The 13333-nt window shown below is 52.1% G+C and overlaps 1 protein-coding gene across 1 annotated transcript in view; it reads right to left on the bottom strand.

Annotated features, from left to right (window-relative positions):
- Window positions 1-13333, bottom strand: part of LOC139228497 (neural cell adhesion molecule 2-like) — a 127279-nt gene that overhangs the window by 24835 nt on the left and 89111 nt on the right. The window contains exons 4-5 of the mRNA XM_070859560.1: window positions 4813-5130; window positions 1972-2253 (exon numbers count right to left, since the gene is read on the bottom strand). Coding sequence (XP_070715661.1) covers window positions 1972-2253; window positions 4813-5130 — 600 coding nt within the window. The remainder of the gene's footprint in view (window positions 1-1971; window positions 2254-4812; window positions 5131-13333) is intronic.

Raw genomic sequence — 13333 nt, 5'->3', positions numbered from 1 at the left:
TCCTAACTCACACCCAGTCCCACTCACCCATCACCCCCTGTGCTCACTGCCCCGTGTCCTAACTCGCACCGAGTCCCGTTCACCCATCACCCCCTGTGCTCACTGCCTCGCACTGACTCACCACTCTGCTCGTCTCGATTTTCGCTGAACCTTTTATCGAGGGAGTCTGAAAAGCGACTGTAAAACTGAAAGTCAGTTCTCAGTCAGTCCATGGGTTCGGATTGCCATCAGCGCTCACTGTCATTTTTGGGGGGTCCCTGTGTGGACACTTTAAGGCTCAATTCTGTTGTTTTATTGGCTATAAACGGAACCCCTAGATCCAGCAATCCTACAGGAACGCATGAACAGGAGTCGGCCATTTGGCCTTTGGACCAGGTCCGCCATGTTGTGGCTGCTGTGTCTTGTTCCATCCCAGTTCCTGGGGCTTCTCTCTATCCCATAATATGCTCCCCTTCCGAGTAACTCCCCGTTTCCCATTTAAACAAAATCGATTGATTCTCGCACTCTGACCTCTCTGTCCTCGGCCTCCTACACTGTTCCAACGAAGCTCAACGCAAGCTCGAGGAACCACCTCATCTTTCGCTTCGGCACTTTACAGCCTCTGGACTCAACATCGAGTTCAACAATTTCAGGCTGCAATCTCTGCCATATTTTTTTTCCTTTCCTTCCTTATTTTTTTTAACAATTTCCCCTTTTTCCCCCTTTCCCGCGGCAGCTGGTGATGATTCTGCCACACACACCCCATCTAGACTCATCTTTTGTTTCCTAACTTGTGCCGTTACCATCTCCTGTTTGCCCAGCATCCCTTGTCTCTCTAATCTCTCCTGCCTTCCACCCTCTCACAGACCTTCCCTTTTGTTCTTCCCTCCCCTCCCTTTCACTACCTTAAGAATCTGTTACATCTCCAACTCTCCAGTTCTGACAAAGGGTCACTGACCCGAAACGCTAACTCGGGTTCTCTCCACAGATGCTGCCTGACCTGCTGAGATTTGCAGCATTCTCTGTTTATTTCAGATTCCAGCATCCGCAGTATTGTGCTTTTATATCGATTGATTCTACATCCGCAATGCAGCAGCCCAGAAATTGGGGCCATTTTAAGGAGTGCCGAAGGGTCCAATATGGCGTGTAGCATGACCTCATTGTGCGCTGGGAATGGGCCAGCATCTAAACTGACTAACGTGTCCCACACGTGTAATCTTCAACAGGGAATTGAAGATACACTTGAGAATGAAGAAAATTGTTGGGCTACAGGGAAAGAGCAGGGAGAGTGGGACACATCGAATCGCTCTTTCAAACAGCCAGCACAGGCACGATGGGCCCAATAAGAACATAAGAATTAGGAGCAGGAGTCAGCCATTCGGCCCCTCGAGCCTGCTCTGCCATTCAATAAGATCACGGCTGATCTTCCACCTCAACTCCATTTTCCTACACTGTCCCCATATCTCTTGATTACCTTAATATCCAAAAATCTATCGATCTCAGCCTTGAATATACTCAGACTGAGCCTCCACAGCCCTCTGGGGCAGAGAATTCCAAAGATTCACCACCCTCTGAGTGAAGAAATTCCTCCTCATCTCAGTCCTAAATGGCCGACCCCTTATCCTGAGACTGTGACCCCTGGTTCTAGACTCCCCAGCCCGGGGGGAAACATCCTCCCTGCATCTACCCTGTCAAACCCTGTAAGGATATTGTATGTTACAATAAGATCACCTCTCATTCTTCTAAACTCTAGAGAATATCGGCCCAGTCTGCTCAATCTCTCCTCATAGGGCAATCCCCCCCTCCCAGGAATCAGTCTGGTGAACCTTCGCTGCACTCCCCCTATGACAAGTATATCCTTCCTTAGGTAAGGAGACCAAAACTGTGCACAATACTCCAGGTGTGGTCTCACCAGGGCCCTGTATAATGGCAGTAATGACCTCCTCCTGCACTGTGTGATTAAATATTTGGTAAAAATGCTGAGACGCTCACACCAAACGTCGACTGCACTCTGATGCTCAGTGCGGTTCCCACTGCCGCTGATTTCACAGATATAAGCTCCACTGTCCTGAGGCCGCAGCCCTTTGATATTCAGCGTCGAGTGGCCGTTTCCACGGGTGATGTTCCAATGGGTGGGGGTCCCTGTGTCCGGGCCGGACTTCCTCCAGGTGATTGTGGGCACGGGGGTCCCGTCTGCACCGCAGGAGATGGACAGCGCATCTCCAGCTCGTCCCACTGACCGCGCTGGCTTGATCCAGAGGTTGTGTAGCCCAGCTGCATTTCACAAACAGACAGTTTCACCCGGGAGAACGCAAGCAATGGACAAAATAAAATAACAAGACAAGTTCTCAGAGGAGCTGAATATCAAAGAGAAGTGGTGGGAGAGCTTTAGAAACAGCGGGGTATCTCATTGGCACCTTTAGAGTCAGCTCACCAATAGGACTCCTTCGAAAGAGGGAATCTCACCATCAGGGACCCCGTTTATGGAGGGAGTCTCACTATTCAATCAATGCAAGTTATTGTTGAAGTACTCCTGCTCCTTCTGCCCCAGCCATCCCCCTCCCCCGATCGCTGATTCTCTGCCCCCACCTCCCCCCCCCCCACCCCACACCCCCCCTGCACCCCCATTCCTCACTTGCTGGGGTCTGTTCCTGGGGGTACCCGGTACCGAGCTGAACCCACGGATTTCGATTCCCACTCGCAGGCCATCACTGGGCTGTGGGTCGTGGGGAGTGTCGCTGGGCTCATGGGGAGTGTCACTGGGCTCGTGGGGAGTGTCACTGGGCTGTGGGTCGTGGGGAGTGTCGCTGGGCTCACGGGGAGTGTCACTGGGCCCGTGGGGAGTGTCACTGGGCTCGTGGGGAGTGTCACTGGGCTGTGGGTCGTGGGGAGTGTCACTGGGCTGTGGGTCGTGGGGAGTGTCACTGGGCTCGTGGGGAGTGTCACTGGGCTGTGGGTCGTGGGGAGAGTCACTGGGCTTGTGGGGAGTGTCACTGGGCTGTGGGTTGTGGGGAGTGTCACTGGGCTCGTGGGGAGTGTCACTGGGCTGTGGGTCGTGGGGAGTGTCACTGGGTTCGTGGGGAGTGGCACTGGGCTGTGGGTCGTGGGGAGTGTCACTGGGCTGTGGGTCGTGGGGAGTGTCACTGGGCTCGCGGGGAGTGTCACTGGGCTCGTGGGGAGTGTCACTGGGCTCGTGGGGAGTGTCACTGGGCTGTGGGTCGTGGGGAGTGTCACTGGGCTGTGGGTCGTGGGGAGTGTCACTGGGCTTGTGGGGAGTGTCACTGGGCTGTGGGTCGTGGGGAGTGTCACTGGGCTGTGGGTCGTGGGGAGTGTCACTGGGCTCGCGGGAAGTGTCACTGGGCTCATGGGGAGTGTCACTGGGCTGTGGGTCGTGGGGAGTGTCACTGGGCTGTGGGTCGTGGGGAGTGTCACTGGGCTCGTGGGGAGTGTCACTGGGCTGTGGGTCGTGGGGAGTGTCACTGGGCTGTGGGTCGTGGGGAGTGTCACTGGGCTCGTGGGGAGTGTCATTGGGCTCATGGGGAGTGTCACTGGGCTCGTGGGGAGTGTCACTGGGCTGTGGGTCGTGGGGAGTGTCACTGGGCTGTGGGTCGTGGGGAGTGTCACTGGGCTCGTGGGGAGTGTCACTGGGCTCGTGGGGAGTGTCACTGGGCTGTGGCTCGCGGGGAGTGTCACTGGGCTCGTGGGGAGTGTCACTGGGCTCGTGGGGAGTGTCACTGGGCTGTGGGTTGTGGGGAGTGTCACTGGGCTGTGGGTCGTGGGGAGTGTCACTGGGCTCGTGGGGAGTGTCACTGGGCTGTGGGCTCGTGGGGAGTGTCACTGGGCTCGTGGGGAGTGTCACTGGGCTGTGGCTCGCGGGGAGTAAATTAAAGGGGAGGTGCGTCAGTAAAATAACAATGGGTGACTCGCCGGTCGCGGCCTTCCTGTTTGTTGTAGATCGCGGGGTCCATGCCGCCATCTTGCGGCCCTGGTGCTCCCGCTCCCCGGTGATCCGGCGAAGGCCCCGATCCCCACCCGTAGAGTCGGCAGTTCAGCCTGTCTACCCGCTACCCGCCAGCGCTACGCGTCCCACCATGCAGTGCTGCAAACTTCGCGTGGCTTGACGCCCCGCTCCCCTTCCCCCACCCGCGCCCCCCCCCAGACAGGAAGTGGACCGCGAGGATTCGTGCTCTCGGGGGCGGTAAGGCCAATATAGCCCAGGGGGGGCAGGACGTCCGTGCCTGCCGCAGGAACTCCCACCTCACGGCTATTATTGCCGCCCCATTAGAATGACATCGAATACACCACACCAAAACATGCTGTTCGGCCCAACTAGTGCGCGCACTGGGTCCGTGCAGCAGAGCAGGTCTCCAGTCATCTTGGATAACCCTTGCCACTGGACCAAGACCTCGCTCTGTCAAGCCCGTGTGGTGGCTGGTGTGCAACGGTCACCACACGTTAAAAAAATCCACGCGCAGGCATCTTCCACCCTTCAGGATGTAGTTCGGGATTTGGAATATTAGGTCCTTCATTGAAATACCTGGGATCTCATCCCTTTTTGGCGTGGAAGCAAGTCATCCTCGACATGAGGGACTGCCTAAGATGATGACGATGACCCACACCAGTCTCCTCCCATCCCATCCGCCTCATCCCAGCCTAGCAGCCTCTCTCTATCCCCTTTCCTCTCATGTACGTGTCTAGATTCCTTTTGAAAGCATTTTGAAGGAAATTTCTCCTTATTTCCCGATTGGATTTATTAGTAACTAGCTTGTCTTTACAGCCCCGAGTGTTGGGACTTAGATGGCCCCATGGAAGGGCCAGCCCAGAGTGACTCACTGTGAAGATGTATCTCTAGTGAAGTGTTCTTCCTGTGGAATCGCTCCGAGCCCAGCCCGAGCTCAATCTGACAGGTGAATGTGAGATGTCTGTCCAAGGTGTTTGTCGTGTAGTTTAGCTGGGAGGCGACGCTACACGTGGAGTGAAGATTCCACATCACCGGTTCCTCCCGCACCGCGAGAAGGTCAAGGCTGCGATACCAAAAGACTCGGATATTGTAGCAGGGGTAAAGATCTCGAGCCGAGCAGTCCAGCCTCAGGGTTTGTCCGGCCACCGGCTCGGCCGGCTGCAATTCCACTTTGGGACTGTGTGGGAACGCTGAAAGATAGACAAGCAATTTAAAGTGTGAGTGCCTCATATTTATACACACCCTGGTCTCTGGAAATAGAGAGCTGACTTCTTTATTGCTCTCCGTTCCATGCTCCCTCTATGTGCCTCTCTCCCTCTCTCTCAATATCTGTCTTTCTGTGTGCCGTCACTGTTTCTGCATATTTCTCTCCTCTCTCCCTCCAGTCTGTCTCTGTTCCTGTGCATCTGCTACGTTGACTGTCTCTCTCTCTCTCTCTCATTCTGTGTCTCTCTCCCTCCGTCTGTCTCTCTGCTTCTGTCAGTCTCTCTCTGTTAGAAACAAAGCTTTTGTATGATGGGCGGAGGGTATAACAGGAGTGTGTAACGGGAGTGTGTAACGGGAGTGTGTAACGGGAGTGTGTAACGGGAGTGTGTAACATGAGGTGTAACGAGAGTGTGTAACGGGGTGTAATGGGTGTGTAACGGGGATGTGTAACGGGACTGTGTAATGGGTGTGAAATGGGTGTGTAACAGGGGTGTGTAACAGATGTGTAACAGATGTGTAACGGGTGTGTGTAACTGGAGTGTGTAACGGGTGTGTATAATGGGTGTATGTAACGGGAGTGTGTAATGGGAGTGCGTAATGGGGGTTTAACGGGAGAGTGTAACGGGAGTGTGTAATGGGTGTGTGTAATGGGTGTGGGTAATGGGAGTGTGTAACGGGGGTGTTTAATGGGAGTGTGTAACGGGGGAGTAACAGGGGTGTAACGGGAATGTGATACGGGAGTGTGTAATGGGGTTCGAATGAGGGGTGGAATGGGGTGTGCAACAGGGGTGTAATGGGAGTGTGTAACGGGGTGAGTAACGGGGGTGTAACATGAGTGTGTAATGGGAGAGTGTAACGGGAGTGTGTAACGGGGGGGTGTAACGGGAGTGTGTAACGGGGGTGTGTAATGGGAGTGTGTAACGGGGGAGTAACAGGGGTGTAACGGGAGGGTGTAATTGGGGTGTGTAACTGGAGTGTGTAATGGGTGTGTGTAATGGGTATGTGTAACGGGAGTGTGTAATGGGTGTGTAATGGGAGTGTAACAGGAGTGTGTAACGGGTGTGGTAATGGGTGTGTGTAACAGGAATGTGTAACAGGAGAGCGTAACGGGAGAGCATAACGGGGATTTAACGGGAGAGCCTAACGGGAGAGAGCATAACGTGAGTGCGTAACGGGAGTGCCCAGTGGGAGTGCATAACAGGAGTGCGTAACGGGAGTGCGTAACGGGAGTGCGTAACAGGGGATATAATGGGGGTTTTGTAAAGGAGGTGTGTAATGGGAGTGTGTAACAGGGGGGTGTAATGGGAGTGTGTAATGGGAGTGTGTAACGGGAGTGTGTAACGGGAGTGTGTAACGGGAGTGTGTAACGGGTGTGTAACGGGTGTGTAACGGGTGTGTCACGGATGTGTCACGGGTGTGTGTAACGGGTGTGTGTAACGGGTGTGTGTAACGGGTGTGTGTAACGGGTGTGTGTAACGGGTGTGTGTAACGGGAGTGTGTAATGGGTATGTGTAACGGGAATGTGTAACAGGAGAGCATAACGGGAGAGCGTAATGGGAGTGTGTAACAGGGATTTAACGGGAGAGCGTAATGGTAGAGCATAACGTGAGTGCGTAACGGGAGTACCTAGTTTGAGTGCGGAACAGGAGTGTGGAACAGGAGTGCGGAGCAGGAGTGCGGAACAGGAGTGCGGAACAGGAGTGCGGAACAGGAGTGCGGAACAGGAGTGCGTAAAGAGTGTGCATAACAGGGGACATAATGGGGGGGTGTAACGGGAGTGTGTAACGGGGGAGTAACAAGGGTGTAACGGGGGGTGTGTAACGGGAGTGTGTAATGGGAGTGTGTAACGGGTGTGTCACAGGTGTGTGTAACGGGTGTATGTAACGGGTGTGTGTAACGGGAGTGTGTAACGGGAGTGTGTAACGGGAGTGTGTAACGGGTATGTGTAACGGGAATGTGTAACGGAAATGTGTAACGGGAATGTGTAACGGGAGAGCATAACAGGAGAGCGCAACGGGAGAGCGTAATGGGAGTGCGTAACAGGGGTTTAACGGGAGAGCGCAATGGGAGAGCATAACGTGAGTCCGTAACGGGAGTGCCTAGTGGGAGTGCGGAACAGGAGTGCGGAACAGAAGTGCGGAACAGGAGTGCGGAACAGGAGTGCGTAAAGGGTGTGCATAACAGGGGACATAATGGGGGCGTGTAACGGGAGTGTGTAATGGGGGAGTAACAGGGGTGTAACGGGAGGGTGTAATGGGGTGTGTAATGGGAGTGTGTAACGGGTGTGTAACGGGTGTGTCACAGGTGTGTGTAACGGGTGTATGTAACGGGTGTGTGTAACGGGAGTGTGTAACGGGAGTGTGGAACAGGAGTGCGGAACAGGAGTGCGTAAAGGGTGTGCATAACAGGGGACATAATGGGGGCGTGTAACGGGAGTGTGTAACGGGTATGTGTAACGGGAATGTGTAACGGGAATGTGTAACAGGAGAGCATAACAGGAGAGCGCAACGGGAGAGCGTAATGGGAGTGCGTAACAGGGGTTTAACGGGAGAGCGCAATGGGAGAGCATAACGTGAGTCCGTAACGGGAGTGCCTAGTGGGAGTGCGGAACAGGTGTAATGGGGGAGTAACAGGGGTGTAACGGGAGGGTGTAATGGGGTGTGTAATGGGAGTGTGTAACGGGAGTGTGTAATGGGTGTGTAACGGGTGTGTCACGGGTGTGTCACGGGTGTGTCACGGGTGTGTGTAACGGGTGTGTGTAACGGGAGTGTGTAATTGGTATGTGTAACGGGAATGTGTAACAGGAGAGCGTAACGGGAGAGCGCAACGGGAGAGCGTAATGGGAGTGCGTAACAGGGGTTTCATGGGAGAGCGTAATGGGAGAGCGTAACGTGAGTGCGTAACGTGAGTGCGTAACGGGAGTGCGTAACAGGAGTGCGTAACAGGAGTGCGTAACAGGAGTGCGTAACAGGAGTGCGTAACAGGAGTGCGTAACAGGAGTGCGTAAAGGGTGTGCATAACAGGGGACATAATGAGGGTTTTGTAAATGAGGTATGAAACGGGAGTGTAATGGGAGTGTGTAACAGGAGTGTAACGTGAATGTGATACAGGAGTGTGTAATGGGGGTTGGAACGATGGGTGGAACAGGGTGTGCAATAGGGGTGTAAAGGGAGTGTGTAATGGGAGTGCATAATGGGGGGGTTAATGGGAGAGCATAACGGGAGTGCGTAACGGGAATGCATAACGGGAGTGTGAAACGGGAGAGTGTAACGGGGTGCGTAACGGGAGTGTGTAACGGGAGTGTGCAACGGGAGAGTGTAATGGGAGATTGTAACGGGGTGTGTAATGGGAGTGTGTAACGGGAGTGTGTAACGGGGGAGTAACGTGGGGTGTAACGGGAGGGTTAACGGGAGGGTGTAACAGGAGGGTGTAACGGGAGTGTGTAATGGGAGAGCATAATGGGAGAGTGTAACGGGGTGTGTAATGGGAGTGTGTAACGGGGTAGTAACTGGAGGGTGTAATGAGAGTGTGTAACGGATGTGTGTAATGGACATGTGTAACGGGAGTGTGTAACAGGAGTATGTAACGGGTGTGTAACGGCTGTGTGTAACGGGAGTCTAATGGGTGTGTGTAATGGGTGTGTGTAATGGGAGAGCGTAACGGGAGAGCGTAACATAGAAACATAGAAAATAGGTGCAGGAGTAGGCCATTCGGCCCTTCTAGCCTGCACCGCCATTCAATGAGTTCATGGCTGAACATTCAACTTCAGTACCCCATTCCTGCTTTCTCGCCATACCCCTTGATCCCCCTAGTAGTAAGGACCTCATCTAACTCCTTTTTAAATATATTTAGTGAATTGGCCTCAACAACCTTCTGTGGTAGAGAATTCCACAGGTTCACCACTCTCTGGGTGAAGAAGTTCCTCCGCATCTCGGTCCTAAATGGCTTACCCCTTATCCTTAGACTGTGACCTCTGGTTCTGGACTTCCCCAACATTGGGAACATTCTTCCTGCATCTAACCTGTCTAACCCCGTCACAATTTTAAATGTTTCTATGAGGTCCCCTCTCATTCTTCTGAACTCCAGTGAATACAAGCCCAGTTGATCCAGTCTTTCTTGATAGGTCAGTCCCGTCATCCCGGGAATCAGTCTGGTGAACCTTCGCTGCACCCCCTCAATAGCAAGAATGTCCTTCCTCAGGTTAGGAGACCAAAACTGTACACAATACTCCAGGTGTGGCCTCACCAAGGCCCTGTACAACTGTAGCAACACCTCCCTGCCCCTGTACTCAAATCCCCTCGCTATGAAGGCCAACATGCCATTTGCTTTCTTAACCGCCTGCTGCACCTGCATGCCAACCTTCAATGACTGATGTACCATGACACCCAGGTCTCTTTGCACCTCCCCTTTTCCTAATCTGTCACCATTCAGATAATAGTCTGTCTCTCTGTTTTTACACCAAAGTGGATAACCTCACATTTATCCACATTATACTTCATCTGCCATGCATTTGCCCACTCACCTAACCTATCCAAGTCGCTCTGCAGCCTCACAGCATCCTCCTCGCAGCTCACACTGCCACCCAACTTAGTGTCATCCGCAAATTTGGAGATACTACATTTAATCCCCTCATCTAAATCATTAATGTACAGTGTAAACAGCTGGGGCCCCAGCACAGAACCTTGCGGTACCCCACTAGTCACTGCCTGCCATTCTGAAAAGTACCCATTTACTCCTACTCTTTGCTTCCTGTCTGACAATCAGTTTTCAATCCATGTCAGTACACTACCCCCAATCCCATGTGCTCTAACTTTGCACATCAATCTCTTGTGTGGGACCTTGTCGAACGCCTTCTGAAAGTCCAAATATACCACATCAACTGGTTCTCCCTTATCCACTCTACTGGAAACATCCTCAAAAAATTCCAGAAGATTTGTCAAGCATGATTTCCCTTTCACAAATCCATGCTGACTTGGACCTATCATGTCACCTCTTTCCAAATGCACTGCTATGACATCCTTAATAATTGATTCCATCATTTTACCCACTACCGATGTCAGGCTGACCGGTCTATAATTCCCTGTTTTCTCTCTCCCTCCTTTTTTAAAAAGTGGGGTTACATTGGCTACCCTCCACTCCATAGGAACTGATCCAGAGTCAATGGAATGTTGGAAAATGACTGTCAACGCATCCACTATTTCCAAGGCCACCTCCTTAAGTACTCTGGGATGCAGTCCATCAGGCCCTGGGGATTTATCGGCCTTCAATCCCATCAATTTCCCCAACACAATTTCCCGGCTAATAAGGATTTCCCTCAGTTCCTTCTCCTTACTAGACCCCCCGACCCCTTTTATAACCGGAAGGTTGTTTGTGTCCTCCTTCGTGAATACCGAACCAAAGTACTTGTTCAATTGGTCCGCCATTTCTTTGTTCCCCGTTATGATTTCCCCTGATTCTGACTGCAGCGGACCTACGTTTGTCTTTACTAACCTTTTTCTCTTTACATATCTATAGAAACTTTTGCAATCCGTCTTAATGTTCCCTGCAAGCTTCTTCTCGTACTCCATTTTCCCTGCCCTAATCAAACCCTTTGTCCTCCTCTGCTGAGTTCTAAATTTCTCCCAGTCCCCAGGTTCGCTGCTATTTCTGGCCAACTTGTATGCCACTTCCTTGGCTTTAATACTATCCCTGATTTCCCTTGATAGCCACGGTTGAGCCACCTTCCCTTTTTTATTTTTATGCCAGACAGGAATGTACAATTGTTGTAGTTCATCCATGCGGTCTCTAAATGTCTGCCATTGCCCATCCACAGTCAACCCCTTAAGTATCATTCGCCAATCCATCCCAGCCAATTCACGCCTCATACCTTCAAAGTTAGCCTTCTTTAAGTTCCGGACCATGGTCTCTGAATTAACTGTTTCATTCTCCATCCCAATGCAGAATTCCACCATATTATGGTCACTCTTCCCCAAGGGGCCTCGCACAACGAGATTGCTAATTAATCCTCTCTCATTACATAACACCCAGTCTAAGATGGCCTCCCCCCTAGTTGGTTCCTCGACATATTGGTCTAAAAAACCATCCCTTATGCACTCCAGAAAATCCTCCTCCACCGTATTGCTTCCAGTTTGGTTAGCCCAATCTATGTGCATATTAAAGTCACCCATTATAACTGCTGCACCTTTATTGCACGCACCCCTAATTTCATGTTTGATGCCCTCCCCAACATCACTACTACTGTTTGGAGGTCTGTACACAACTCCCACTAACGTTTTTTGCCCTTTGGTGTTCTGCAGCTCTACCCATATAGATTCCACATCATCCAAGCTAATGTCCTTCCTAACTATTGCCTTAATCTCCTCCTTAACCAGCAATGCTACCCCACCTCCTTTTCCTTTTATTCTATCCTTCCTGAATGTTGAATACCCCTGGATGTTGAGTTCCCAGCCCTGATCATCCTGGAGCCACGTCTCCGTAATCCCAATCACATCATATTTGTTAACATCTATTTGCACAGTTAATTCATCCACCTTATTGCGGATACTCCTTGCATTAAGACACAAAGCCTTTAGGCTTGTTTTTTTAACACCCTCTGTCCTTTTAGAATTTTGCTGTACAATGGCCCTTTTTGTTCTTTGCCTTGGGTTTCTCTGCCCTCCACTTTTCCTCATCTCCTTTCTGTCTTTTGTTTTTGCCTCCTTTTTGTTTCCCTCTATCTCCCTGCATTGGGAGAGTGTAACAGGGTGTGTAACGGGAGAGTGTAACGGAGTGTGTAACGGGAGAGTGTAACGGGAGGATGTAACGGGAGGGTGTAATGGGAGAGCGTAATGGGAGAGTGTAACGGGGTGTGTAATGGGAGTGTGTAACGGGGAGTAACAGGAGTGTAACTGGAGGGCGTAACGGGAGAGCATAATGGGAGTGCGTAATGGGAGTGCATAACGGGGGTTAACGGGAGAGCGTAATGGGAGAGCGTAACGTGAGTGCGTAACGAGAGTGCGTAACGGGAGAGTGTAACGGGGTGTGTAACGGGAGAGTGTAATGGGAGAGTGTAACGGGGGTGGGTAATGGGAGGGAGTAACGGGGGTGTAACGGGAGGGTGTAATGGAAGGGTGTAACAGGAGGGTGTAACAGGAGGGTGTAACAGGAGGGTGTAACAGGAGGGTGTAATGGGAGAGTGCAATGGGGTGTGTAATGGGATGTGTAATGGGAGTGTGTAACGGGGGAGTAACGGTGGGTGTAACTGGTGGGTGTAATGAGAGTGTGTAACGGGTGGGTGTAATGGGTAAGAGTAATGGGAGTGTGTAACGGGAGTGTGTAATGGGTGTGTAATGGGTATGTGTAACGGGAGTGTGTAACAGGAGTGTGTAACGGATGTGTAACGGGTGTGTAACGGCTGTGTGTAACGGGAGTGTAGCAGGAGTGTGTAATGGGTGTGTGTAACGGGAGTGTGTAACAGGGGACATAATGGGGGTTTTGTAAAGGGGTGTGTAATGGGGTGTGTACTGGGAGTGTGTCATGGGTATGTGTAATGGGAGCATGTAACGGGAGTGTGTAACGGGGGTGTGTAACGGGGGTGTGTAATGGGGGTGTGTAACGGGGGTGTGTAACGGGGGTGTGTAACGGGGGTGTGTAACGGGGGTGTGTAACGGGGGTGTGTACCGGGAGTGTGTACCGGGAGTGTGTAATGGAAGTGTGTAATGGAAGTGTGTAACGGGAGTGTGTACCGGGAGTGTGTACCGGGAGTGTGTAACGGGAGTGTAATGACAGCGTGTAATGGGAGAGTGTAACGGGGAGTGTAATGGGAATGTGTAACGGGGAGTAACATTGGGTGTAACGGGAGGGTGTAACAGCAGTGTGTAATGGGAGAGTGTAATGGGGGTGTGTAACGGGGTGTGGAATGGGAGTGTGTAACGGGGAGTAACCAGGGTGTGTAACGGGTGGGTGTAACGGGAGTGTGTAACGGTAGGGCATAATGGGGGTGCGTAACGGGGGTGCGTAACGGGAGTGCATAATGAGACACTGTAATGGGGAGTGTAACGGGGGTGGAATGGGAGCGTGTAATGGGAGCATGTTACGGGAGTGCGTTACGGGAGTGCGTAACGGGTGTGCGTAACGGGTGTGCGTAACGGGTGTGCGTAACTGCGACATAATGGGGATTTTGTAAAGGGGGTGTGTAATGGGAGTGGG

The sequence above is a fragment of the Pristiophorus japonicus genome, chromosome 18 (genome assembly GCF_044704955.1).
Source record: "Pristiophorus japonicus isolate sPriJap1 chromosome 18, sPriJap1.hap1, whole genome shotgun sequence".
NCBI lineage: Eukaryota > Metazoa > Chordata > Chondrichthyes > Pristiophoridae > Pristiophorus > Pristiophorus japonicus.
The sequence above is the reverse complement of the archived record's forward strand: the minus strand, read 5'-3'. Positions and strand labels throughout refer to the sequence as shown.